The sequence below is a fragment of the Phalacrocorax aristotelis genome, chromosome 16 (genome assembly GCF_949628215.1).
Source record: "Phalacrocorax aristotelis chromosome 16, bGulAri2.1, whole genome shotgun sequence".
NCBI classification, from domain to species: Eukaryota; Metazoa; Chordata; class Aves; order Suliformes; family Phalacrocoracidae; genus Phalacrocorax; species Phalacrocorax aristotelis.
Window position 1 is genome coordinate 6,805,161 of NC_134291.1, and position 26,603 is coordinate 6,831,763.

The 26,603-nt window shown below is 55.5% G+C and overlaps 2 protein-coding genes across 7 annotated transcripts in view; one reads left to right on the plus strand and one right to left on the minus strand.

The window, feature by feature from the left end:
* Positions 1–1,206: 1,206 nt before the first annotated feature.
* SSTR2 (somatostatin receptor 2) lies at positions 1,207–3,286 on the minus strand. 2 transcript variants are annotated; one of them, XM_075111415.1, is made up of 2 exons: positions 2,995–3,286; positions 1,207–2,490 (listed from the first exon to the last, which is right to left on the minus strand). In XM_075111415.1, the coding sequence occupies exon 2, from the start codon at positions 2,406–2,408 to the stop codon at positions 1,293–1,295; it is 1,116 nt and encodes a 371-aa protein (XP_074967516.1). In that variant the 5' UTR covers positions 2,409–2,490; positions 2,995–3,286; the 3' UTR covers positions 1,207–1,292. The 2 variants fall into 2 exon arrangements, with proteins under 2 accessions (XP_074967516.1, XP_074967515.1); XM_075111414.1 differs by having other exon boundaries at positions 1,207–2,469; positions 2,995–3,071.
* Positions 3,287–9,556: 6,270 nt separating this feature from the next.
* The window catches only part of SLC39A11 (solute carrier family 39 member 11), a 97,880-nt gene continuing 80,833 nt past the window's right edge, over positions 9,557–26,603 (plus strand). For 2 of the 5 annotated variants that reach the window (XM_075111629.1, XM_075111631.1), the window contains exons 1-4: positions 9,557–9,613; positions 10,723–10,836; positions 11,887–11,925; positions 19,837–19,995. In XM_075111629.1, the coding sequence (XP_074967730.1) occupies positions 10,729–10,836; positions 11,887–11,925; positions 19,837–19,995 (306 nt within the window). In that variant the 5' untranslated portion in view covers positions 9,557–9,613; positions 10,723–10,728. Of the gene's footprint in view, positions 9,699–10,722; positions 10,837–11,886; positions 11,926–19,836; positions 19,996–26,603 lie in introns of all 5 variants that reach the window. The other 3 variants (XM_075111630.1, XM_075111632.1, XM_075111633.1) reach the window with 3 other exon arrangements.

Here is a 26,603-nt window from a genome sequence, read left to right on the forward strand (position 1 = left end):
GGCAGGGGGCGGGCTGGACACATGCTGCCCTGCTCTTCCTCACACCTTGGTGCTTTGGTGCTGGAAACCCTGTCGCCTGCTCTGCCTGGTCCCTTTGGCTCAGACGAGGGTCAGAGCCAAGTCCCCAGCACCCCACACCTCCCGTCCCCCATCCTCTGCATCACCCCTTCCTCTGGTGTGACTTGCCTGGAAGGAGCAGGGCAGGCATCACCGGCAGTTGGTCGATGCTCGCTCACCGTGTGCCGTGGGGCCGGCAGCCCCGGCCCCAGCGATCCTTGGAGCTGCGGCCGGGCCAGGACAGGTCCAGGTCTCACCCAGGTGAAGGAGCTGTCGGCAGCGGGATGTGCCACAGCTTGTGCCAGCGTGCTCCAAACCCCCGCTGTTTCGCTGCTGTTTAAATGCTTCTAAGGATTTCCCGCTAGGGACGGGTGCCGGACGATCGTGCCGTGGCTGCCCAGCCATGGCTCGCCAGGGAGAGCAGTGGTCTTGGCTGCCGGCACAGCCTGGGATGGACTGTGAGCAGATGCGGGTGGGCAGGAGGGGCAGCGGCTACTGGAGAGGGAAAAGGGGGAAATCCTCCATCCAAGGAGAGAACCTGCAGGCAGGTGACGTTGTGGCAGGAGGAGGGAAGGGGCTCCCCTGCAGCAGGAGACGGTGGGGCTTGAGGAGACAGGGTCAGTCAAACAGCAGCAGGGAGGCTTCAGGGGAGGCGATGGGGTAACTTATAAGCTGGACAAAATGCAACCCCAAATATCTTTGTCTCCTCGGGGAGGGTGACTGCGGGAGCGTGCTCGGACTCTCCAGGGAGCTCCCACCAGATCTTGGCTGCAAGACGGCACGTCTCCACGGTGGCACACATGTTGGCACATACCTGTGGCATCAGCCCCTCCTGAGGCCACCCCACTGCATGTGTGTATCCGTGTGCGAGCGCCCGTTCTGGGGCAGAGCACCCAAGGCCAACCAGCCCCAAGGGTAACACAGGGAAGCCAGCAGAGCTGCCCCGGCAATGGTCATGGCCAACGGTGGCACTTTGGTGTTTAAATGCGCTGCATTGCTACAAGTTGTCTTTGTTTTCCTGGTGAGGCAGCTCCTCTTGAACCATATCCTTCCCAGCGCTTGAAAGTCAACCCGCCAGCAGCTCAGGAGGAGCCCAGCCAAGGACCCCCACCGCCCATCGGTGTGCACGCTGCCGTCCCCTAAGCTGGCTCTCCTGCCCTGACTCCGTACGTACCACTGCTAGTTGGGAGCAAGTGGGGAGAGGAGAGCGAAGGAAGGACAACCCCACTGTCCTCTCAGATGCTTGTCTGCAGGTCACCATTGAGCAGGGTCCTCTGGGTTTCTGTGGTCTCGTTGAGCCTGGATTTGTCCTGCTTGCTGTCGCTCCGGTCCGCCTCGTCCATGCCGCTGACCTTCACCAGGCAGAGGACGTTCTGAAAGCTCTTCTTGAAGTTGTCAGACAAAAAGGCATAAAGGATGGGGTTGGCACAGCTGTTGGCGTAACTGAGGACCACCACGAAGTCGAACATGCCCTTGAGGACAGGCGTGGGCACAATCAGGACGGAGACTGAGGAGACGTTAAAGATGTAGAAGGGGAGCCAGCAGAAGATGAAGACAGCAACCACGATGGAGACCATCCTGGTGACTTTCTTCTCAGACTTTTTCCTCTTGGAGGAGCCCACTCTGATGCCTGAGGACTTGACTTTGATAATGATGAACAAGTAGCAAAGGCAGATAATGGTGAGAGGCACCAGGAAGCCCAGGATGAAGGCATAGATGATGAAGCCTGTGTACCAGGCACCTGACTCTCCCGGCCAGATGATGGTGCAGCTACTCCTGCCATGGTTATGCTGCACCCCAGCATAAATCATGATGGGCATGATCACCAGCAGGGAGACGCCCCAAACGGCCACATTGACCATTTTGGCTGTCCTTGGCCGTCTCCACTTGGCAGATTTAATGGGATGGACAACAGCCAGGTACCGGTCAACACTCATAACTGTCAGGCAGAAGATACTGGTGAACTGGTTGATCCCATCCACCGTCATGACAATTCTGCAGATGGCTTTGCCGAAGGGCCAGTGTACCAGGGCGACCTGCATGGCCAGGAACGGCAGACCAAGCATGAACAGCTCGTCTGCAATGGCCAGGTTGAGGATGTAGATGTTGGTGATGGTCTTCATCTTGGCATAACGAAGGATGACGTATATCACCAGCGTGTTGCCGCACAGCCCGATGATGCAGACCACAAAGTAGATGAAGGTGAGGATGGCGTTGCTGGTCAGGTCGAAGTGCTGGCCTGTGGCATTCTGTGACGTGTTGGTGGGTGCCTCCAGGGAGAAGTTGTCAAAGGGGGAAGCTGGGGAGAACCAGAACGCGGTGGCGTTGGGCAGCTCGTATTCCAGCTCCATGGCTCTGCTGGTCCCTGGGTGCTGCTGGTTCAGAGGAGCTGAGATGTCATCTTCCCTTGCTCTGGGGAGAGAGGAGAAGATTCTAGAAATCAAAGAATAAATAGAAATGAGGGGATTCCTGGGGAGGATTTGCCCATCCTGCTACCAAGCTCCGTAGGAGAGATGCTCCCCAGAGGGGCTTTCCCCAAACCACATCCTCGTCTCCCCTCCGGAGCCCATGCGGTGCCAAGCAGTCTGCCCTGGACACGGCACAGCTCCTCCTGACTCTGGCGATACCGGAGTCCTTATGACTCCCCAAATCCAACCGGTGAGTCCCCGGTGGGTGCGACTGATGCCCGAAGCACTGATCGCAGGAGGGAAACCTTTTTTGCCTTGCCTTGCCTTTCGGCGGGGTGCCAGCCCCTTCCTTCCCGAGCCGAGCCGGACACCCCGAGCCGGGACGGCTCCGGTGGACGATGAGCTCGGGGTGGGGGAGCAGCACCCCCCCCAACACCTCCCGGGGGTCCCAATCCCTCCGCTCCCCGTCCCTGCAGCCGTCCGGGGGGCACCGGGGCGACGCTGCCCCGAGCACGGCCCCGCCGCTCACCTGCTCCCGCTGCCGTGCCCGGTCCCAGGGCAGCCTCCGCACCGCACCGCACCGCACCCGCCGTCCCCGGCGCGGCTCCGCCGCCGGACCCAGCGCACCGGCTGCGCCCCGCCCCGCACGGGGCGGCTCTGCGGGGCCGGGGCGGGGACAGCCCTGCCCGCGCTGCCCACCCGTGCCTGCTTCGCCTCCCCCCGCACCGCCAGCACCCGGCGAGCCCAGCCGGGCACCGCGGCTCCCTGCGGCTCTGGGTGCTGCTCCCGGAGGTCCGGCCGGCCGAGGGGTCCCAGGCTTTGCGCCGGGGAGCCGAGCTAGTCCCGCTTGCGGAGGCTGCTGGTGCGTGGCGAAGGGTGCCCCAAACCAGGGAGCCAGAGGGGGTCCCGGGGGCGTGTGCCGGGGGTGCTGTGCAGCAGGCAGCGCGGGTGGGGGACCCTGGTTCCCTCCCCCCCGCCCCCGAGCGTGGCAGGACCTGCCTGGCTTCACAGGGCTTCCAGCAGAAGAGACCCTGCAAGGCCACGCACCCCTCGGCTCCTTCCTCTTCCTCGCACGACCTTGGCCTCGCCGCCTGGCTCCTGCTGCAGTGGCAACATTTTGGTTCCAGCGGCGGCGCGAAGGGCTCAGCTCCTCCCGATGTCCCCAGGGCCACCAGGGGCGGAGGGACGGGGCAGCGCGACGGCCGCGCTGTGACACCAGCTGGAGACCCCCGGGAGGTGTCTGAGAATCCCGAAGACTCCCGGGAAGCTGAGAGTACCTTGGCTCCATGGTTTTGCACCTTTCGCCCAAGGCAAGGCAGGTCCTTGCTGGCTTGGCACAGCCTGGGAGAGGTGGGAGGGTGATGGGGTGATTCCCACAGCTTTGGGGCCACTCGGGACTCGTGCAGTACAGGTGGCTGCTGCCACAGCCGCTCCCTCTGCAGTTACCCGGTAACGATGGCTGGAGGAGGATGACAAAAAATACAGGTTTGGGGGAGATAACCTCTGCTCTGGTTTGTTTGAGATCTTGAAAGCAATTAAATAATAGCTATTCCCCTCCCTCCCCCCCTTTTCCATCACTTATCAAAGAGACAATAGAAAGCAGGAAATTAAGAGTGACTTGGAACAAAGAGCCCGGAGTGAGGCTGCTGATTGTGGCAAGAGGAGCTGGGAGGTTCTCATTTGCACTTAGCCATCGGCTTCCCAAGGTGGATCTGAAGACACAGGGTCCTGCAGCATGAGTGAGAATCGTGATCAGCCTCATAAATCTTTAGCAGGCTGGAAAAGCTTCTCCTGAAATAAACGATATGGAAATTAATATCCCAGGAAAAGTATGTGAAGGAGGGAGGATGGGAGGAAGATGGTTTGGCTGATGCGGGTGGGGGATCGGGTCTCTGCGGGGTGCTGCCCACTGGGGTTGGGGTGTCCCATGGTGTGTCACCTGCGCAAGCCCTGAGGGCAGCTCCCTGGGATGCTGCTCTGGGCAGGGTGGCTGTGCGTGGCCCCCGGGACCACCGCCACGCTCTGCCTGCTGCAAATGTAGACTGAGGTGCTGGCAGAGCAGAGACGTTGCCCGACACCAGGGCGGGGGGAGTGCAGCACAGCAGCGTGGCACAGGAGAGGGTTCTGATGCCTTGTTTTACCTTCTCTCAGCTGGTTCCTGTGCCCAGGAGGGATGTCCTGCCCATGCCCTTCCCTCAAAGCCGCATCTGCAGCCATCACCGTCAGCAGGAAGGGCAGGGTGAAGCCTTGCTGTGTGTGCTTCCAGCACTGCCTCCTTGACTTTCTCCCCTGAACAGGTGACACTGCTACATCCCTCCCTTGGCACGCAGCCCCTGTGGCTGGCAAGCCTTGCTTGCGGCAGGTCGGTGTGCTGCGGTCCCCCCTTGCCCCAGCACCGAGACCAGCCCCCAGTCTGGGTTCTCAGCAGTTTCTCCCAGTGCCCTGCGTGGTGCTGAGCATCGTTCTTCCGCTGTGCTGAGAGGCTGGAGTGGCGGGTGTCTGAGGCAGAGTGAGCACAGGGATGCCTGGGTGCCTTCCACCAGCTGCGGGGCTGCTGGGGGCTGCAGAGTGCCAGGGCTTCTGCTGCCCTCTGCCCTTTGCTTTCACCTCCATGGGAAGCTGGTGTTGGACACAGAGGCCAGGGAGCTGTGCAAATTAAACCAGCAGGCTTGATTGGCTAAAACCAGATCCGACCTTCATTAAAAAAACCCCAAACTAATGAAATGATGGACCAGTGTGTATTAAGGGGCTGATCTGAGCTGGTACACATCCAGCGGGGAGTGCAGCAGCAGCTAGCTGAATTGGGAGAATGTGCCTGAGCCTTTTGAAGATATTTTTTTTTAATTCTGCTTAGATTTAGTGTTGCATTAGAGCCTAGTGCAGGGTCTGATCTGTACCTCTGGGTGGTCCCTGGTTTGGAGAGACATTGTCTTACCCCAGCAGCTGGTTTGGTGCTGGCAGATAAACTCCTCTTTGTCCTTTAGCCTGGGAAGCATCCATTCTGCTGAAAAGCAATTTACTGGCAGGGCTGGATGTAGGAGAAATGCACGGCCTCTTCCCACACGGCTTTGACCGCCAATATAACCCATGGGAGAGGGGCATGGGGATTACGTGACCACAAAGTGGTTTTTAAAGTCCTTCCAAGTTTCCTGCCATCCATTTCCAGCTGTCCTGCAAGACTCCCCATGGAAAACAGCGCTTTCGACCCCTGTCCTGGAAATGAATGTTGTAAGGAGCTGGGGTTGCCAACGGAGGGGTAAGGTGAGCCGGCCTTTATACCCAATACGTGGAGAGGAGGCAGCGAGACCTCTGGCATGTTGCAGGAATGAAGGAGACTGTGTTGGACTGGTGGGGCTTCCTGATGGCAGAGGGGAACTGGAGGATCTGGGATGCAGCTGCTGTTCCCCAGCAGTCAAGATGGGAAGGATTTGCTCCTGAGCAGAACTCACTCTGCAGCTTGTTCCTCCTGTGCTCCACTTGCCTGCAGCTACCCCACACTGCTGGGGGAGAGATGGGCGTGTGTGGGGCTGGTCACCCACTGCTGGGTCCCAAGTGGGTGCCACAGGGTCCCTGCACATGCCCTGCCTGTCTCAGCCCTGTCCATCGCTGTCCTCAGGAGTACCCCTGCCCGCAGCCTTTCTGCTGGTCTCTTCTGTTACCTCTATTAATGACTGATGGCAAAAATGCCAGGTCATTGCTCTGGACCCTGTTTGTTCTGGGGGACAGGTCCCTGGGGGTTAAGGCTTCCTCTCATCTCCTTTCCTCTGGGTGCCCAGCTGCAGTGTCCCGTGGCGTGGTGGGAAGAACCTTTGCAGGGAGTGAAGTGATGCCACGCAGCCTTGCTGGCCCCATCACTGTCCCCACTCCCAGCACGCAGGGTGCAGTGTGGGCCCAGGGAGCCACGGGGCTCATCACCACCTTTGCATAGTGGCGATCTGCCCCAAGCAGCTCTGCCTCTCTGCATGGGGGGTGGCTGTGCCCAAGCCGGCTCCTCCCCAGCGCACTGCCCTTGGAGGGACCCCGCTGTCCCCCGTGGCCGCAGTGGCAGGGCCAGCGCAGGCAGAGATGACTGTGGTGTTTCTTCTCCCATGGGCGCTTTGGGTGGCACTGCCCTTTCCCTGCCCTTTCCCTTCCCATTTCCAGCTGACAGCCACAACCGGGTTTGGTGGCTCTGCTGATGCCTGGCTGGAGGCTGTCTGGATCAATTACAAGGATGCCTAGAATAGGGGGAGGCTTTGCTTTCTGCTAATTAGCTGACAAACAGGCCTGGACCATCTCCCCACACCCCTGAGGCAGGGCAGAACCAGGCTACGGGACAATGTGATCTAATCGGGCAGTGTCTGCGGTGGTGATTGATGGGGAGGGAGAGGCGCTGGCGCCTTCACCTGCGGCCAGGGCGGATGACAGCATCCCTGAATGGCCTGCAGCATCCAAACCCCGCGGGATGAAGGTTTTTCTGCAGCCCCGGTGGGTTGGAGGCTCTGGGGGGAGCCCCACATGCTGTGCATACGGCTCCTTCCCTGGGGCTGCCTCCTGCTCCCGCCAGATTTCCCTGCAGACGGCTCCTTCCTCCTGCTCCCAACTCTCCCATTCTCACCCTCTCATTATTTGCCTCTATAATTAGTTTATTGATCTCAGCCGAGGGTACCGGGACTGGGCTGCAGTGAAAGCTGCTGTACACATTCCCCGTGAATCATATTGCTAAACCCCTGACGCTAATGAGCCTTTGGCAACCACGGACTGAAATCTCTGCTCCTGCCTGTGTCTCTCCCCGCTGTGCCTGGCTCGTTGGAGGGTCGTGCGCATTAAATCAGGACTTAACAGTACTCTGCATTTGGCAGTCAGGCTTCCTGCACCAGCTTAAAATGTCAGGGTTAGTTACAGCACGCGCTGATCTGCTGGTACTCGCATCCCCTCCTGTTCAAAGCAGCCGCAGGTCATAGCTCAGTGCCGGCGGGACTCTGCGCTCCCCCAGCCTTGCGCCACATCCATCGTGTCTCTCACGGCAAGCCTAAAGCCAGTGGAGAAGCATAAAACTGTCACTTTGTGCCCTGTGACTAAGAGGTGCCATTAGCTCGTGGGATGGAGATGGCATGCCCTGCCTGGCGCTGCCTGCGGTGCCGTGCTGCTCCCATGCCCTGTCCTCTGGGATATCTCTGGATGTCCTTTTTCCCTTGGCTCGGCAGCCGCCTTGATGCAGGTCCAGGCTGGCTCCGTCCACTGCCCCAGCTTGACGCATTGGATTTGGGTTGGGAAAGAGCCTGGCCATGAGTCCAGCCTGTGCAAAAGGGACACAGGGCAGGAGCAGAGGGACCCCGCTTGCCGTGCCCAGTAAGAGGCACACTGGGGCATCTCCAAACCTGCCTCAGCCTGCAGTGCCCCAGGCCATCGCTGTGCTGGGATGTGTCTCTGCACCTTCTGCCTGCCGCAGCTACCCCAGACATTGCTAAGGAGTTTTGTTGCAGAAAACCAAAGGGATTTGGGTCCTGGCTGCCCGGCAGCCCCAGAGTTCCTGAGAGCTAGGACTGTGGTACTACCCCTTGCCTTAATTAGAGAGATTGCACAAGAATTTGTGCCCTTTTGTTGTTTAAAATGCATTTTAGGGACTCCAGGTAATGCATGGTTGTGACTGCTGGTCTCATCCTTCCTGGTGCTGCTACAGGCAGGGGCAATGCAGGAGCTGCCAGCCCTCTGCCTTTGCCTGCCTGCACCGGGGCACAGCAGGAGGGCTAATTGCCCATTTGCCTGGTGTGGGGAAGGGGCTCGACTGGACCCTGTCCCCATCCCTCGACAGGCAGGACTGTGTGGCCAGGTGGGAAGAGGAGCGGCTGGTGCAGTGTCAGCCCTGTTATCCTGCAGAAGGTGATGTGGAGATGTCCCCACACACAGAAATGACACCAGGGAAGCGGAGGTGTGAGTTGATTTTGTTGATGCTTCTGCACTGAGCCTCACTGCCGTCACGACTGTGCCCATTGCCCGTGGCTGCCCACGCGTCCCTAGGCAGGGCCATCCCTGCCCGGCGCCGCCAGACCATGGCAGCACGCAGGGCTCCAGTGTCAGCAGTGTCCCTGCGGCCAGCCCCGCCGGCTCACCAGCTGTCCCCAGCCCTGCCAGGGCCTCTGTCACGGCTGGCTGGGGAACCCCGGGGCGGTGGGGGGAAGCTCCATTTTGCTCTGTCCCCACATCCCTCCCAGCTGGCACCTCATGCTCATCTGCCTTGTTACTGGAGCTAATAAAGGATGCAGGCAATTACAGGGGGAGATTGATTAAATCCTAAATCAGGGAGGTTTCAAATGGCCTTGACCTTTCCCAGCTGTGTCAGGGGAGGCTGATCAAAGGCTGCTAAAAGATAAACACTCTAATAAAGAAGGGTTATGTTGCAGAAGAGCTATATGTGTCCTTCTGCCTCCACCTGCATCCTCTGGCGTGGTACAAGCAGGAGGCACCAGCAAGAACCGAGGCTGGCCTGACTCCCTCTGCCCCGTGGCCGTTGGTGTAAGTCCCTCTACGGTGCTGGGGAGGAATCGCTGCCAGAGCTGCTTCTGCCCCCAGCCCGTCCAGGGCCGCAGGCTTGGCCACTGTGTGCCCCGTGATGATGCTTTGAGGGGACATCAACGCGTGGGAGAGGACGCGGACGCCTGATGCACCCTCCAAAGGCTGCGCTAGGGATGGGTGCCAGCAGTGTCAACGGGTGAGGGGCTGTTTCCAGCAGGCTGCCATGTGCTGATCATTCAGGTGCAGCCTCTCGTTGTTAACGAGACCGGCTGATTGCGCCGCACGGGCACAGGTCACCGCGCCAATGCTGGGGCCACACTCGCAAGCTGCTGGGTGGCAGGAAGAGACGCTCTCGGGACACCCCAATCCAAAGGCCAGGAGCTGCCTTTATGAAGCCCTGCCCAGGGTTCACCTTGCAGCAGGGGGGGCTGTGCCGACCCCGGGGATGGGATGGCGGTGACAGCGACAGTTCCACCCCACGCCTTGCCGCGCCCGCCCGCCCCGCTCTCCCGCCGCCTCTCCCACCCGAAACACAGAGCCGCGGGCGGCCCGCCCCCGCCGCGCTCCTATTGGTGACGGCCCCGGTGGTGGGCGGGGCGGTGGCCGCGACACGTGTGCCGGTACCCGGAAGTGGCGGCGGGGAGTGCCGGGCGGTGAGCGGGGCTGGGGCGTCCCGGGTGGGGCTGGGGGGCTCTGGGCCCGGTTTGTCGGCTGCAGGGTGCCGGCTCGAAGGCTGGGGTACGGGGGGGGGGGGGGGGGCGGCCAGTGAGGTGTTGCGGGGGTTGGGGGTGCGGGCTGTAGGAGGAGAGGGTCGGGGTCTCCATCTCCCCGGGGTCGGGCAGCCGGGAGAGGGGGGTCTGACCCGGGCAGGCGGGGCGGGTTGGGGGGTGGTGGGGGGTGGTGTCTGACTCGGGGGCCCCCGCAGTGTTTGGCAGCAGTCCTGGGGCAAGGCTGGGTGTCCAGGAGGGCGTTTGAGGAGACAGAAGGCAATAACGTGTGTATTTCTAATATATTTGTATATAAATGTTTAAATACCCGTTTATTTTGATATATTTATGCATATATATTATGTGCATTTTGATACATTTATATATCTATATTTATGCACGTGCACGCATTTTCCAAGCAGTGCACGGAGCACGGCTTGCTCAGAGGACCCTCCCCCGGTCCTCGGCAGCCCCTCGGCTGCAGCCCCGAACCACGTTCTGCTGCCCCATCCCGGGACTTGTTCCCCCTTTTGTTCAGTCCCAGGGCGCTCGAGCCAGGTGCTGCGAGGGCGTTTGCCGTCGGCGTGAGTGAAGTGGGTTTTTTGGCATGAATAAGTGCCACAAAGAAGTGGGACGTGATGCACGTGCCTGGGGACCACCCGGGGACGTGGGACGAAGCGGGACGAAGCGTCCCCTCGCTCGGTGAGGTCTGAGCGCCGCTTCTTTGCGTTTCTCCGGAGCTGCTCTGCCCTGGTGCGGGCCTCGGGGGCTGAGCCCAAAATCAGCACAGGGCTGTGCACTGGATGGGATGTGGTGCATCCCATCCCTCCTTGGTCCCTCCTGTTTCTCTGAGCTTGGATTAAATTGCAAAGCCTTCCGTAAGGGGAAGAGAGAAGCTTAGAGGGGTGGTGCAGGAAGGATGGTTAAGCTTTCTCTGTCCCCTTTGGGGTGGCGGGGTTTGGGGGACGCTCCCCTGTTAACTGGGGGGGATTTTGGGAGTTTTTCTATATCTTTAAACACCAGGCGCTTCTCCTGACACATGTCATCTCTTCTAGGTCAGCATGATCCCGGGGCATGGGCCAGTGATCCAGTCGGTGCTGGGAACCTTCCTCACCTGGGGGCTGACGGCAGCTGGCTCGGCGCTGGTGTTCGTGTTTTCCAGCGGGCAGGTGGGTGCTGGGGTCGTCTCCTCTGTCCCCAGGAGGCGAGCGGGGTCCGGGATGGAGGGCTGCACTGTGCTTCTGGGTGGATTTGGCTGCCTGGTCCCAGGCGTGAGGGACTTGACATTGGCCCTGGGAGGTCCTGGGGCAGGAGGAAAAAAAATTCCAGCTCATTTCTCTCCTGTGTGTCAACATAGAAGAGGAAAAGGAAATAAAATTCCTGACCCCAGGCTGTGGTATGTGCTGGAGTGCAGCTCATGGCGTTCGGGAGATGGGACAGAGCCGCAGGCAGGGCTCTGTGTTTGGAACAGCAAGTTCTCCTCCCGTAGCCTGGTTTCTCTGGTGCAGGATTCGGGTCAGCCCGTGCTCAGAAAAGCAAAGTGCTGATCATTAAGTCATCTTGTATTCCAAAATTAGAGGCCCCCCTTTGCTGTTGTGTTCAAAATTGCCAGATGAATTTATTATTTATGCCTCTCTTGTGATGATTTATTCAGGACTCTGTTGCAAAGTGAGATTCCCTTTGCAGTAGCACATTGGCTTTCTTCTGGGGGGAGGGAGATGTGCTAAAGAAGAAAACCTGCACTGGGAGTTAAGTGGGCAGGATACGTGCTGGGTTATTGGAAGACAAATGGCTTTGTTTATAGCAGCCTGTTATTAGAGGAATCAAAATGTTCAAGGAAAGGGAAGTGCAGGGCAGCGTGCACAGATGGGCAGGAGCATTTCTGGTTTACCTTTCTGTACCCTCAGAACGTTTTGAAGTGGGCGCTGGATGGGCCGAGCCCAGCCCGGGCAGCCTCAGTGGGCTGAGGCTGCCAGGATGCACTGTAGGCTCTTGGTGATGGTGGGGTGCCATCACCCCAGGATGGTGGGTCCTCTGCGTGAGGAGCATGGCTCTTGCCTCAAAGCACAGAAACCACCTGGGTTGTAGAGGTGGGGAGAGGAAAGTTATCTCAGTGCAGCAGCAGTGCAGCTGGCTTCCCCCCTTTGTGCAGTTTGTGGCGTGGTTGCACTCTGCTGCTTCTGCCAGGAGTAAATGGTTTGTTTTGGGTTTTTTTTTAGAGGCGGATCCTAGATGGGAGCTTAGGCTTTGCCGCAGGGGTAAGTACAGCATCCTTCTACTCATCATCTCTGCCTGGGTTTTCCTGCGAACACCTCTGAAGCCCTGCCACGCTTCGTTTGGTTGCCTGCTCATGTTAGTGTTTCGTGGATAATTGCCTGAGGTGCAGGTGGGACAGGGAAGAGCTCGGTGCGGCGCTGGTCGCATCTTGTCATGTCTCGGTGCTTCTTTGGTGAGGGTGGAGGTGGCATGAGGAGGGTGCTGCCCATGCTGGATTTGGCTTTCTTGAGTTAAATTCTCCCCATTTCCTTGGGCTTCTGAATCATTCTTCCTGGGGTACTGGTGCAATGAAGATGGGCAGGAGAACCCTTGTCCTGGAGGCTAGTGTGCACAGCTTGCTTCATGCTTCTCGCTCTCTTAGAGTCATAGAATGTCCTGAGCTGGAAGGGACCCGCAAGGATCATCAAGTCCATCTCCTGTCCCTGCACGGGACAACCCCAAGTTCACAGCATGTCTCTGAGGGCCGTGTCCAAGCGCTTCTGGAATATCGCCAGGCTGGTGCCGTGATGCCTCCCTGGGGAGCCTGTGCCAGGGCTCCACCACCCTCTGGGGGATGAGCCTTTTCCTAATATCCAACCTAAACCTCCCCTAGCACATTTCCCTGCCATTCCTGTGGTGCAGGGGGGCTCTAAGCCCTTGGGAGAAGGAGGTATAAAGACAGTGAAGCCCTACATCAAGGGTGCACACTGAATGTGGGGCTTATTGCATCTTTCTTGAAGGAAGACGTGAAACTGTGTGGCTTGAGGTTGTGCTGGGGCTTGTGAATGTGGACCTTTTCCCACTGCCCTGCTATTGGGGTGATGGGGAGCAGGTGGAGGCTCATTCAGACTCATTAAGTCACACTTGTTTTCCTTCAGATGCTGAAGTGTGCCTGAGAGCCTGGGGAATGTGCCCTGGGTGGAAGGTGCATCATCCTGGGGCATGTGGCCAGTGCGCTGGGGTGCAGGGCTCTGCCAGGTCCTGCTCCCTGTGTCCCAGATCTGTAGCTGGCACCTGGAGGGTGGGTGATGCTGCCAGGTTTCAGAGTGAACCACAACCCCGGCAGCATGGGCGGTCTGTCCTGCAACGTGCAGCAATGCCGTTTGCGCTGAGGCTGTGCGTGGAGTGGGGCTCCTTTCTTCCTGTGTGACCCAGACCCTGCAACACCACTGGTAAAAGTGAAATTTGACTGGAAATAGCAGGTGGTCTGCTGTTCCCAAAGCCTGAAGCAAACCCAGCAGCACTGAGCAAGAGCCTGCCATGGTGGGTGATGTGAAATGCTACAAAGCTCGGTTTGCTCCCTAGCAAGCTCTCCTGGAACGTGCCCGTGACCCGCTAATGATGTGAATAATCCAACTCATCTGTTGTAGCGGATTCTCGGGCCATCATTTATAAATGAATCACTTGCATTAGGAATTGCCTGTTCTGAAACTTTCCTCTGTGGTTTGGTTTCCGAGCTGTTTTTCTCTGGAAGACACACCCTTGTCCCTGCAAGCCAAGTTGGAGCCACTTCTGTGGTGTCAGGGAGATGCTGCTGGGGACAGCCCAGCCCACGCTGTCCCCTCGCTGGGGCATCGCTGTCTCCCGAAGCAGCAGGTGTGACTGTCCCTCAGCCGGGGAGGTACCAGGGCACGGTGGGGCGCTTGCCCCAGCTGAGGGCTGGCGTGGGTGCTGCCCTGGCATGGCATGATGCCGTCCTTGCCGTGGCCACCGCGTCACCCTGGCAGGAGCACTGAGTCATCCCTGCGTGGCAGAGCTGTGGCTTGGCTGGTGAAGCAGAAGTCCTACAAACATTTGCTTTCCCCCCAGCTTCTTTCAGTTCGCTTTGCTCAGAGCAGAAAAGGGGAATTTTTTTCTGGGGTTGCTGCAGTGTCTGGAGGGGGATGTCAGCAAGGAAGCCCGTGGTGGCAGGTCCCGCTGGCAGAAGGTGCTGCCATATAAACCTCCCACAGCCTGCGATCTGTGAAGGTTTCTGGGTCGCGTTTTTGGGCCTGAGCTGCCGAAGCTGGCACAGGTTGGGGTGAGCTGTCTGTCACCCAGGGCCACTGCAGCCCTGCCCTGACGCCGCGTGGCCAGGACCAGTTCTTTCAGAGGAAGACGTCACAGATCCACAGGTCATTGTGCCACTGTTCCTTCTAGGGCCGCTGAGCTTGCTGGGAGCAGGTCCTTGCTCGATGGTCGAGTCTCTGGGTGGCAGTGATGTGGCAGAAGTACCAGAAGTCGGAACTTTTACTTTCCCTTTGCTCGGTTTGCTCCAGATGTGCCGGTGGCTCTCTGCCTTGTGCCTGACAAGGGGCTGGTGTATCCCCCTGTGAGGGCTGTGCTCGACCCCACACCTTGATGCTTCCCCTTTGCAGCTGCCCAGGGCTGAGGAGGGGGCTGCTGCATGTTACCCCCAGGCCACAGGATCCCCCTGAGTTTTTAGCAGAATTTTTCTTTTCCCAGCTGGGCAGTGTTGTAATTGTGTGACGGGCTGTGTGTCTATCTCATCCTTACCCAGAAGGATTTAATGATGTGAGAAGTGTTTTCCTCCCTCTGCAGACAGGGAAAGCACTAGTGATGTGTGTGCTTGGTGGCTTTGCAAAGAGTCCATGGAGAAGCTGGAGGAGAAACCACCTCCTGACCTGGCCCTTCAGGATGGGTGGAGGTGGGGTGTGGTGCTGGAGGTAAGCAGGCTGCAAGCCTGAGGCTGGCTGTGTCCGAGGGGGGAGCGATGGAGAGGGAACCCAGGTGGGCTGTCAAATCCTCCTGTCTGGCTGGGACAAGGGGCCATTCCTGCCTCATCCAGGCTTTGTGCTGCAAAATCAATGTTGGGGGAACTTCAAGAGGAGCACGGGCCCTCTGTGTTTTAGCAGGCTGGCTTTGCACAGGGGAAGGAGGAGGATGTGGAACAGCCCGTTTTGAATGCTATTATTTGTACTGTTTTCTCTCTCTTCAGAAAACAATGTTGCTCTGATTGTGGACTACCTCCCTTGCTCTAAGGGATGTCTGTTTAAAACACTGTCTTTGATGTAGATCTCTTGCAGATATGGACGAGCTGTTTCTCTGAGCACTGGGATAAAGAGAGGCAGAACTTCCTCTATATCTCAGCTCTGAAATCTGGGCTACTGGGTTTAATTAAACTTCCTTCATGCTCTGACAGGCCAGCAAACTTCCTCTTCCTGTGCTGTTCGAGGCAGGTAGTTGCTTCAAATCTTGCCGTTTTGGTGCTTAGCTCAGGATCCCTGATAGTTGTCTGCGTTCCAGGGGGCATACATGGTGCTCTCTGAAACCAGGATCACTGGTAAAACAGGCTGTAATGGATGGTTCTCTCTCCTATTGGTAATGATTTGCTTGCTTGTCTCCTGTGAGCTTGTAAAGCAAAACAAAACAAGGATTGACTAAAAACTACTCTACCACTGCTAAACCAGGAGGAGGATGTGGGACAGGGATGTTCAGGCAACCTTGATAAGGACGGTCTGGGATGCAGAGTATTAGTTCTGGATCCAGAAAGCTGTGGCTCGGCACTGCGTCGCTGCAGATGTGCCATCTGATCGGGGGAGCTGGTGTAAGCTTGGACACATGGTCAAATAGCTGCACACTGGGAGAACCACCCGTTTGCGCTGCGAGCATCCCCACTGCAAAGCAAAATCCCCTTTTGGCACAGCTCAAGCTGACCGTGTCTGGTGGCAGGTGAAGGGAACCCGTGCGGCTGGTTGCTGCAGAGCATAGAGGCGCGGCTTCTTCCAGCCTGGTACCTCCACTTGGGTGTCGGAGCATTTAGTTTCTCTCTGCCTCAGTTCCCTTTCTGGAGGTCATGTATAATAGAGGGTTTTGTATGTGAAAGCCTCTGTGTTTCCATGGAGACAAAGCTTTGCTTGCTTGGGCATCCGATGAGGAATTCTGGCTTTTCTCTTAAATATTGATAAGCTTAAATAAGACTTTTTTTTAGATCTTCTCTGTTATCTTGATGTTATCCTGCAGGTTCTGTGCTCTCAGGCATCATAAACGCTACATAAACACTTGCAGTCCTCCTTCCCTGCAGCCTTGCATGCCTCTTACTGGGTCACAGTTTGATTTCTTCTTCTGTCCCAGGTGAAGCAGAAAATCGTAAAGACACGCTCTTTAAACTGCACCAGGCACATCTGGTATAGAATATTCCCTTTCAGTGCTGCTTAAAACAGCATCAGTAATTTACACAGGTCTACTGAGGCCAGTTCTTGTTGTTGGAGCCTTAATGAAGTCAAGCTAAAAAGTTTGGCGGGGAAAGCAGTCTTCCAGTCTCTCACCTTCCACTTTTCTTTCCTGTCCTGCCAAGGGATCTCCTTCTCTTGTAAGCGGCTTGGGTTTTCTGATCTGCACGCTGTTGATGTGGCAGTTTCCCTTGAAGCTGCTGTTCTCATCTCGATGATCCCGTAGGAGTGTGATGAGACATTGCTGCTTGCAGCGGACGAGATGAGAGGGCTTTAATTTTAACGCAGTGGTGCGATACCAGACTCGGATGTGCAGGGACTCTCCTCCTTGCCCTGGGGTCCAGCTGGGCCAGCTGTGGCTGGGGACAAAGATCATTTACCTGTTTATTCTGTAGTTGTAGGAAGAAAAAAAAAATCTCTTGTGTGGCTCTGAAGCGGCATGGGCTAAGCTGGGGCAGTGCTGGCCCTGCAGTCTCGGTGGGGAGGAGTGTTGGCACTGCAGCATTTGGGAGAGCCTGGATCGAGCACCCCGATCGAGTCCCTGCCTGGAAGGAGATGGTGGTGCCGAGGGGTCAGCGATGGAGACCTGTCAAGCCCTGGGAGTGGTGTTGAGGCACCATGTGGTTACAAATCCTGCTGTCTGGCACGTTTTGGGGGTTTCCCACCAGCGTGAGGACGCACACCTGAGTTCAGTCATTTTCTGTGATGCAAGGCAGTCATGTTTTGAGCCTGGGTTTTGTCTCCAGTTATGCTGATGTGTCCCAGGAAAGGGTTTGTGTTCCCTGCAACGCAGGGATCCTTTAGATCTGCAGCTGCCTTCTGCGTGCTTTCTCCTCCCCCATCAACCACAGCTTGTTTTCCCAAGAGCTGGTGGATTTACGGTGTTGTTGCATCTTGGCTCTGGAGCCTGAAGTCTTCTTGCAAAAATGTCCAAATCCAGTTTGGCAGGAGGTGCGTGTCCTGGTGCCAGTGAGCCGGCACGCTGTGGGTCCCTGCTCCTTGTCTTGGCTGGGCTGAGCAGAGTGGGCTGCTGCGGGGGGAAGGCTTTGTGTAGAAAATCATACCCTTTGCTGAAGAGGCTTCATGTTTTATTGATCTGAGGAGAGCCCAGACAGGCTTTTTCTCTTTTATTCCTGCCTTTGACGCCAGCGTGCCTGGTGGCATTGGTGGGGTTGGGTTCCTGTCCCTGGCTGGACAATTACAAAGACTTGGAATAGAATGCAATTTCTGTTACTTAAATCAGGTTGCTGGCAGAAATCCTCATCCTTTTATTAGTTCATGAGCATCATCTGATAAGGGATGCTGCTGAACCAGAGGGGTGAGTGGCAGCTCTGACACTGAACCGGGTGGGCAGGCGCTAGCACCCTTGAGCAGGACCGTGGTGGCTCCCAGGCAAGCGCATGACCCTAAACCCATGCCTGAGCTCCAAGGTGGGCAGAGGGGAGGCACGGGGACATTTCACTGCTGCTGGCTGCTGCAGGGCAATGACTTCCGTCTCCCCCACCTAGTGGGGTCAAGGGATTTCTCTGCATAAAAGGGTGTAGGAATAAATCACTTCTTCCCAAGCAAGTGAAGGTGGTCGGGGCAGCCCAGCAGTTTGCTCCTTCAGCTGGTGAGGCTGGGGTGGCTTAAAGCTCTGTCATCATCTTCCCCCGGAGCCCGTGTGCAGCGAAGCCAGTGGGAGCTCCGCTGCTGACTTCAGTGGTGACGGGATCTGGAGGCTGAGCAGTGTCAGGCCTCTGTTTTCCATGGGGAAATGATATCTTAACATAAGATGACAATATAATTCTGCAAAGCCTTTCCCTGTTGCTTATATTTCCATGTTGGGGTGTGGTTGTTTTTTAAAGGAGGTGGCATTTGAAATATGAAGTTTGACAGCCGTGGTTAAGGCTGACATGACAGCCTGCTTTCTTCTTACTCATAGCGAGCTGAGATTTACACAATCCCGCAGGGACTGGTGTCTACAGCAATAGGCATCTCGTTCCTTCGTTAAAAGCGATTTAAAATGTAATAGTTCATTACGCACTTCTCTTCCGCGGGCGAGTACTCGTGCCATGAGAGCAAGCTGAGTGGTGTCTGTTCTGAGCATCTTGAGGTGGGTTGCTGGACGGGTCACCTTCCCTCACAGCATCCCTCCTGCTCCTGTCTCTGGGCTCGCTTTGCTCCTTCCCACTGGATCCTGTCCCTGCACCCTTTTCTCTGTTGAAAGCTCCCCCTTGATGTGCTTCCCTGATCACAGGCAGGGCTGGGAGAGAGCTTGGAGCATTGCCTTGTCCACCCTGAGGCAATGCAGACCCTGTCCACCCATGGCAAGGCAGTGGGTGCCGCTGCTTCTCTGCCCTTGTTGGTATAGAGCAGTTCCTAAACCCTAACGCAGATCTCGATGTGATTTTTAAGCCCATCTGTGCTTGTCTCGCTGACTTCCTTCCTCCCAGCGTGTGATGGGACTGGTCCCCAGAGCTGGTCACAGCTGAGCTCCCGTGAAGCTGAATGGCTGCAGGGAGAAAAACTGGGGCCAAGGCTGCTGCTGAGGGCATTGTGCTGAGCTGATGGCTTTTTAATTAACCCAGCCCAGTATGTTGGGCAGCAGAGGAGAGGAAGAGATAAGGTGATAAAATGCATGTTAATATTACGTTCTTTAGTACAAGCTTGTGAAACCAGTGCCTTGCTTGGCTTTCTGTTCTCTATGGTGGATAACACCTCGAGCAACCAGCTCTGAGCAGGGCTAGACTGGAGATCCCCACGAGTTCCAAATTATGTTTTTCTACGGTCTTTTGGGTAGCTGTTCCTTCTCCCTCCCTGCTAAGCAGCAAGCAAGAAAAAACCAACCCCACTCTGCTGCTTGAAAGGTTGATTTTCCTGGTGCAAAATGTGTGGGTGAAGCACCCCAGTAGGACTTTGGCAGCACTGGTCTGTGCTGGGAGCTGGCACGTTGCTGTTCAGGATGGGAACTTCTTTTCTCCTCCTGGCCTGGGCGCTCTGGTTCGGACACTGGGACAGGAGCAGCCCAAGTGTTGGTCTACACAGAAGCAGAGGAGTTACAAAGCCCTCGTGCTGTGGTTGCCTTGGTCTGGGGTAGCAAGGTGGGGACCTTGGCAGCTAAACCACAGCGGGCTTAAATCTGCATAGCAAAGTCTTGGTGTGCCCTCAGCTAGCTTGGAGACGGCTCTTTGGCTCCAGGTGTTATCCAATATTTATTATTTTCCTGTATGAGACCAAGGCTGTGTTTCCTTCCTCCCCTGCCAGCTCTGCAGAGAAGCCCAGAGCTGGGTGTAGGATGGATGTGGTTCACCCCCGCTTTGGCAGAAATGTGGTGGCTGGTGGGGTCATGGACCTGCTTCTGCTGCTGCAAAACACCCGAGGGGAGGGTGGTTTTCCTGCTGCCGTTCCCATTTGAAGGACTGTTGTGGCTGTGCTAATCCCACAGAAAATCATCCTAATGAGCTCGTGTCGTTCGTTTGCTGCCTTGGACTTTTGAGCCAAGAGAACCACTCTTGGTGAAAATGGGGAAAACCCACACTTCTCCGTCCTTCAGTGATTTGTTCTGTCGGGAAGTGGGTTTTGATGGCTCTGCTGGGTTGCAGCCACCACGCAGCTCGTGGGGCCGGGCGTAGCGATTCCCGTGGCTGGAGGGTGGGCTGCCGGCAGAGGTGCCAGCGGCGCTGCCGCGTGGCAGCCACTGTCGGATCCTTGCAGCATCGGTGCCTACGTGGTTCTCACCGCTCCGGTTCTGTCTCCCAGGTCATGCTGGCCGCTTCCTACTGGTCCCTCCTGGCCCCGGCTATCGACATGGCCGAGGAGTCCGGCGGCTTCGGAGCCTTCGCTTTCTTCCCAGTGGCCGTGGGCTTTACCCTGGGAGCAGCTTTTGTGTACTTCGCCGACCTGCTCATGCCGGCACTGGTAAGTAGGCATTCCTGGGCTGGGGGGTTCTGCTCTTCCTTTGTCTCTGCTGTGACAGAAGCTGGATACAGATTGGTTTCTATCACACGTTTAATGAAACCATGTTTTCTCTGAGACCCGGGTGGCTCTGCCAGTGCCGAATGCACCTTTAGGCTGTCTCCACTCTTTTTTTTTTTAACTCCCTTTTTTTTTTTTCTCACCCTTCTCCTTTGTTCTTTTCACTGGCAACACTTTGCAAACAGTTCAGGTGTAACCTTCTGTTTCAGCCCCGGGGTTTAATTTGCAGAGCTGCCAACCCTCTAAGCATTTCAAAATTGAATGAACCATCCTACCGTCTAAGAGTATTATTAAATAAATAAATTGGAAACTGTGGGATTTTTACAGCTGAAGAAACAAGAATGGCTTAGTCGGTAAAGATATTTTCAAAAACTTCCAAAGAGCTTTTAAAATTTATTTATTTTAGTGGAAGCGGGGATTATCTGTGGTTGTGAGCAAGGAGTGTGAGGCTCTTCATTTCAAGAGTGGTACAGCCCATAACCCCAGTGTACAGGGGAGCCCACAGCACCTGCCTTCCCTGCTCCCTTGCCTTTTGAGCCTCTCATACAGGTACAGTCAAATGCATCCTCAGCTATGAAGAAAATGGCTTGATATTGTGGTGTGTCGCTTCCAGTGTAAATGGATGCATTACAGGAAAGAACAAATAAACAAAATGACAGTGGTGTCAGATGGCTGAAAGCCTGGCCCCCCTCTGTGCCCTCCCTGCCCATGCCCTGGCTCTTCTTGGGGCTCCCAAACCCTTTGCAGGATATGGTGGGGGCTGGGGGCTGCTCTCGGGCAGCTGGAGCCCTTGGAAGCCATTTGCCATCAATCCCTGCTTTTTTTATTTCTGGTCTCAGTATCGCGAGGTCTCTTGCCTGCGTTGGCCATCGCAGTGATTGCCCTTGTTTCAAGGTGCTGGATGGGCCTGGGTTGTATTTGATCAGCTGCCCGAAGCTGATGTTTCCCAACAGGGTAGACAAACAGTTGCACCACAAAACCCGCTTCTTCCTGATGGTCGGCATTCGTCTCTGCTGCGTTTTGAAATAGGAGCGCTTGGAGGGGGAAGAGCGTCAGGGGAATGAAATTCTTGCGTTGCAAAGAGCAGGTGACAAGGGCAGCCAGCGTGTACGGCGGTGAGGGCGATGGCCTTGCAGGGAGCAGCGCAATATATATAAATCCCACAATTATATCTTGCTTTAAATCCAGTTCAAATACCAATGGCAGAGGAGCTGTTGCCTCCTCTGGCTCGACACAGCTGTTTGCGCTGTGTGGGAGAGCGTGTGCCACCACACGCTTGTCCCACTGGGTTCTGGTAGCTGGTGCCTGTGCTGACACTGAGCTCGAAGAGGGTTTACACTCCATGGCTAATGCTGCTGCCTGCGTGTTTTGCTTCCTGCAAAAGCAGATGTCCCTGCACTGGAGTGTCTCCTCCAGCCGGAGAGTGGGCAGGAGGCACCTTTGTAGAGTCTGTGCAAATGCAAAACACTGCTTGTCCTTCCCCTGGGTAACTCGGGGCTCCTGGGGCTGGTCAGGAGGATGGTGTGGAAGGAGCACAGGTGGAGGTTAAAGCTGAATGTGTTGAAATGAGAATCAGTGAGTGCCTGGTCAGTCCTGAGTGATCTTCAGGGCTGTGCTGGTGGCAGAATTTGGCTCGAGATGCATCTCCCTTCACCTGGAGCCTGGACTTCTCAGGAGCCAGTGCTGCTCAGACAAGGGTTAAGCCATTGCACTTTGCTTCCAACAAGTCTTGCTTCTTTCTAAATCTGTTGAAATCTCAGGGTTGGTCCCCCCCGCCCCCAGTCAGGTGAGGAAGGGATGCTGGTGAGACCGTGGGGCATGCTGTCCCTGGGAGGGCAGGACGAGGGATCCGTTTTTTAGCAGACTGCTCTTTGCACAGAGAGCTTTCTCTGCCTGGCACTCCTCCATAATTGGTTTGCTGGATAGCAACAGGTAGTAAAAGCTTTTAATGACTCGTTATCACTCCAGCCCTGCTACCCAGGGAGGGAGCAAGCCTTTGCTCCTGCCGCAGCCCACCGGGAGCTGGACTGCTCTGGTGGTACCTGAGTGTTTGCTGGGACTGGTGGGAGAGTTAAACCTCCAAGACAAACCGGTTAATGATGCTGAACAGCTGTAGTCGTGAAATTCCTTACAAAAGACAAATCTAATCTATTACGTCTTTATCTTTTGCTGTTTCCCCATGTGAAGCCTTTAACGTGTGTGTTCATCCTTTAGCTGAGTTTATGGAGGCAGAGATGCTGGCCTGGGACTGCTTGGCTCAGCTGGTGGAGGACAGCAAGCCTCAACAGGGCATTCAGGAGCGCTTGGAGAGCGAGACCATTGCAGAAACAGACTTCAGGAGTTCTAAAAAAGGGGCTTTTCCTTATTTTGGCAACCGCCTCCTTGCATGTCATGCTCAGCCAAAGTGTGTCTCTGCCAGCTGCGCTGGGTTTGGTGGCTGGGGAGGTGGTAGCAGAGCTGGTTCTGCAGCAGGACGTTGCTATAGTTTCTGGAATATTGTAACCACTAACGAACGGCCTGTCTGTCTCTTCCCTCCCTGGCCCCGGTGATGCTGCAATAGGTTTCTCTCCTTCGCTCTCACTTATCACTACTTTTTAAATAACAGCTTGGCTTTCAACTGATATTTGAGGAGGCTTCTGAGTGGAGGAGGGCAGCTGATGGGGAGTGTATGAGGTGCTGTTGCCTTCTCTAAAGGGGGTTGGGGCTGAGGGTCTTTGGTGCCAAGACCTGAAGCCTTTGAGGGAGATTTTACTTAAAAACACCACTCAGTGCAGCAGGTCCCTGGTCGCTGAGTAGCTACATTGGGTCTACTGTAATGAATAAGAATGCTGGAATTAAGTATTCTTATCCTTCAAATCTGTCTTGCAGCTCTGGTGGCTTGGCTGGGTTTTGTTCAGAATGTGATGTTTTGTTGGGTTTCTGTGATGGGTTTCTTGCTCTGGCCTCCCTTTTCCCAGAGGAATCATCCCACAAGAGTCCAGAGGACGCACCCAGCCCTGACGTCAGTTTTCAGACAGTCCCTAGCTGCTTTTGCCCCTGAATTTTCACATGCATGTGTGTTGCCTTTGTTTTCAAGCTGCCGGATCCCCAAGACCTCTCCCAGTGGGGCTGCAGGCTGTGGGAGTTCCCACAAGTGTTCCTGTGCCTCGCAGGTGGGCTTCGGGTGGGGTGCTGGGTCCGGTCACGGCAGAGTGCCCGTGTTTAAGCCGTGGCTTCCAGGAGCTCCCTTGCTCCTGCCTTTGTCAGATCCCTGCCCTTAAACGCTCCTTTGAAGAAGGGGGAGTTCACAAACGGGATGCTGCTGGGATTGGGGAGGTGGCATGGGTAGGGAAGAGGGGAAAGCAAGCTGGCCATAGTGGGACGTAATAAACCCCTTGTGGGCTGCATGTCAGCTCGGCCGTACCTGCCTGCCCACGTGCGTACGCGCTTCTCTTAACCACCTTATTCTTTCCGCTGCATGACGTCCTCTGGGCTCCGTGATCGTTATTCTAAATAGGATAATGAGGCTTAATCAGCTTCATCTCCTCTACCTCGAGGCTTCATTTTGCTCAGAAGCATCTGTCCGCATACAGAAAGCAGCTCGATGACTCCTGTCGTGGTGGGTGCGGGTCTGCAGCTGGAGCAGAGCTCGGTCCAGGACCTGGATGGGTGCTGTGGCTTGTGGGGGTCTGGGGCACCTCTGGGGTCCCCCTGGGAGAGCTGATGAGTGTGAAAGGTGGCTCTAGGGGAGGGAGAGGAGGGCAGATGTTTCACAAGAACCAGGAGTTAATATATAATCCAGGGAAAGAGCTGATGGGCCGTTACTTAGTTATAACTAGAAGCCTGCCAATACTTCTTGTGTAAAAGATGATCGGGGATGGGAGGATGGGGAGCCAGGGCTGTAATTCTGTCCTGGAAATACCATCTCAATTAGATATTTTTCTTTTGTCAGCTCGGTACAGGGTTTGTATGTTGTTGTTGTTTTTTTTTTTTTTTTCCCCTCAGTACAGAGTAAATCAATAAAGCCACATGTGATGGGCAGACCATTCCTTGGATTTAAAACAATTATTAACTAAAGTGCCTTTTAAAAGCCTTTTGCTTGAGTTGGTGTGTGCTCTGTGGGTGCCAGCGCTGGCCCCTCATGCTGCCAAAACACTTTCCCGGGGGTCCAGGGCTTGTGTTTCATACCAGTTCTGAAGTATTTTGGGCTGTGATTTGCAGCTGCATAATGCTTTTCAGGAGCAGGCTGAGAATCTTTACGTGGGTTGGATGAGAGTGGAGCGGGTACGTGTGTGTGTTTGTTCGTAGTAGGAGGCTGGTTCCCGTTAACCCTCTCAAAACGTAATTGTGTTGTGCTCCTGCTCTCTTCTACTTTTGCAAATCGAGGCTTGCAAGCTTTTTTGGAATACAGTCTGGGATTGGGCCTTTTGCACAGTGAATTCTGGGCTATTTTTGGTGAGCCCCCTTGGGAAGGATTTGAGAACTTGATAAACAGATATCCAAGGGATACTCTCCTATTTAATAATGATGGTGTCTGTCATTTGGCGTAGAATGTGCCTCGAGGATGTGTATTTTGCTTGCTCAATCTGTGCAAGTCACGTATTGGGGGCAAGCTGAGAATAGAGCATGGATGGTGAAGCTGCAGGAGTGGGGGGAGAGGCCATCATGCCCGCTCTAGGCATAGTTGCATGTTAGTTAAAATTGCGATTTCTTTCTTGGGGCTAAACCACAGCTGGATTAGACCATGGGAAGCATCTTTTTTGTGGGTGGGGGGCACTAGGTAGTGATTCCTAGCACATACCTGGCGTACTGGGGTAACGAGGCAGGGCAGTCGGTAGTGCTGTGGGCACAGTTTGAGGATGTTGGTGATGCTCCCGGCTCTGCGCTGGCAGCATACGTGCTTCCACCTGGCGAATATGGAAAGCTCTCCATTCTGATTTGCATGGAGCTGAATTTGATGGGTTAATTATTTCATGAGGCAGTAAAAATGTGCTGGGTTTTGTCGCTGATCTTAATTTATAATCGGAATAAAGATTCCTCTTATGCAATTTGATAATTCCTCCGAGACATGCCCATCACGAGTTCCCATTCTTAACGTGCTTTTTTCCTGTTCATCTGTGACTCCTAGAAAGTTAATTAGCTGCACATCCTTATTGCCATAGTAGGTAGAGGCTCTTTTTTTTTTTTGATTCGAGCGTTAACCAAGGGACGTACCTGGAGGGGGGACCATGTGTATTTTCTGGCTTATTAAATTTTTGAGCACAGGAGTGAAACACTGTCCAGAGCACCTCAGGGATCCAGGCGCCGTGGTGTGGGTGGCATCTCGCTGAGCTCAGTCTGGCAGCTGCGTGTCTTGGGCCTCATAATCTTGGGAAAATGATCAGATAAAGGGGTTCCAGCGAGGTGGTTTTGGTGGTCTGGGGCATGCGAAGTGACTCTACCCCTTTTTTTAATGTGCAGATTGTGTTCAATGTCTCCTGGTCCGCACCCCCGGCAGCCCTGTCTGCTGGCTCCCGCTGCCTGCAGAGGCTCTGCATCTCGGCATCGCTGTCCCAGCGAGAGCTGAGCTGGCGTGGGGATGCCTGGGTGCAGAAAGCAGGCACAGGTACACGCGTGAATGCGCGATTGCAAGGGCGCGTCTGCGCCGAGCTTGTGCTGCCCTGAGCTAGGGGCTTAACCCACCGTGAAGCAGGGGCGATGCAGCCCCTCAGGAGCCAGACAGCCCTGCTGCCGTCGCTGTGCTTTCATACCCCTCGGCCAGACTGACGTTACACCGAGTCCAGACTGAATTGGTACTTTGTGCGGGGGCTGCAGGAGACGAGCCTTTGCCTTGCAGGGCCATGACGATGGACCAGAGGGACTTGGTTGACATGGGCTTGCGTGAGCTGCAGCTTGACTTGTGCATTCCTGGTTTGCTCTGATTTCCTTAGCTTAGGGGAAAATAAATAGCAGCCCTTCTATTTGTTTTTGTTTTGTGGTATTCTGGCCCTTTTCCACTGGCTCTGGAAGGAAGGAAGGATCCAGCTCTGAGGAAGGGAAACCTTTTTTGGGAACTTCATCAGGGATTGTAGCAAAGCCTTCCATTGGGAAAGGTCCTTCCCCTTCTAGCTCTAAATAAACAGGAATACCTGGGTATGAGTTTTATTAATTTATCAGATAAACCCAACTCTTCCCTGAGGCCAGCTGCAGGAGGTTGGGGATCCATGCGGGACAGATGCCCATGGAGGACCGGCTCCCCCATGTCCTGTCCCAGGCAGGTGGCAAGGGCAGGATTTCAAACATGATCCCTGATGCTGACCACAAAGCCCACCCGTGGGATCCTCTGAAAGTCCCTTTTAGAGCCCCACTTCTCAAGGCTGGAACCCAGAAACCCCTAAAGGTTTAGTTAAAGTTTGTGGAAAGCCTGCCTGCTTCCCACCCCTTCCCTGGCTGTGTGCAGCGGTTTCAGTGATTGAAATCCAGTTGTTGCTAGATAGGGTGAAATTGTTGGCAAAACTCCACAAAGCTGTAATTATGCTAACTTTTAGAAAAGCATTTTGGTTTATTAATGGAGGTAAAGGGTTATTTACTCC

What these genes read in the sequence shown, in the direction of transcription:
- SSTR2 (XM_075111415.1), bottom strand. Translation starts at nt 2,408, where the DNA reads ATGGAGCTGGAATACGAGCTGCCCAACGCCACCGCGTTCTGGTTCTCC.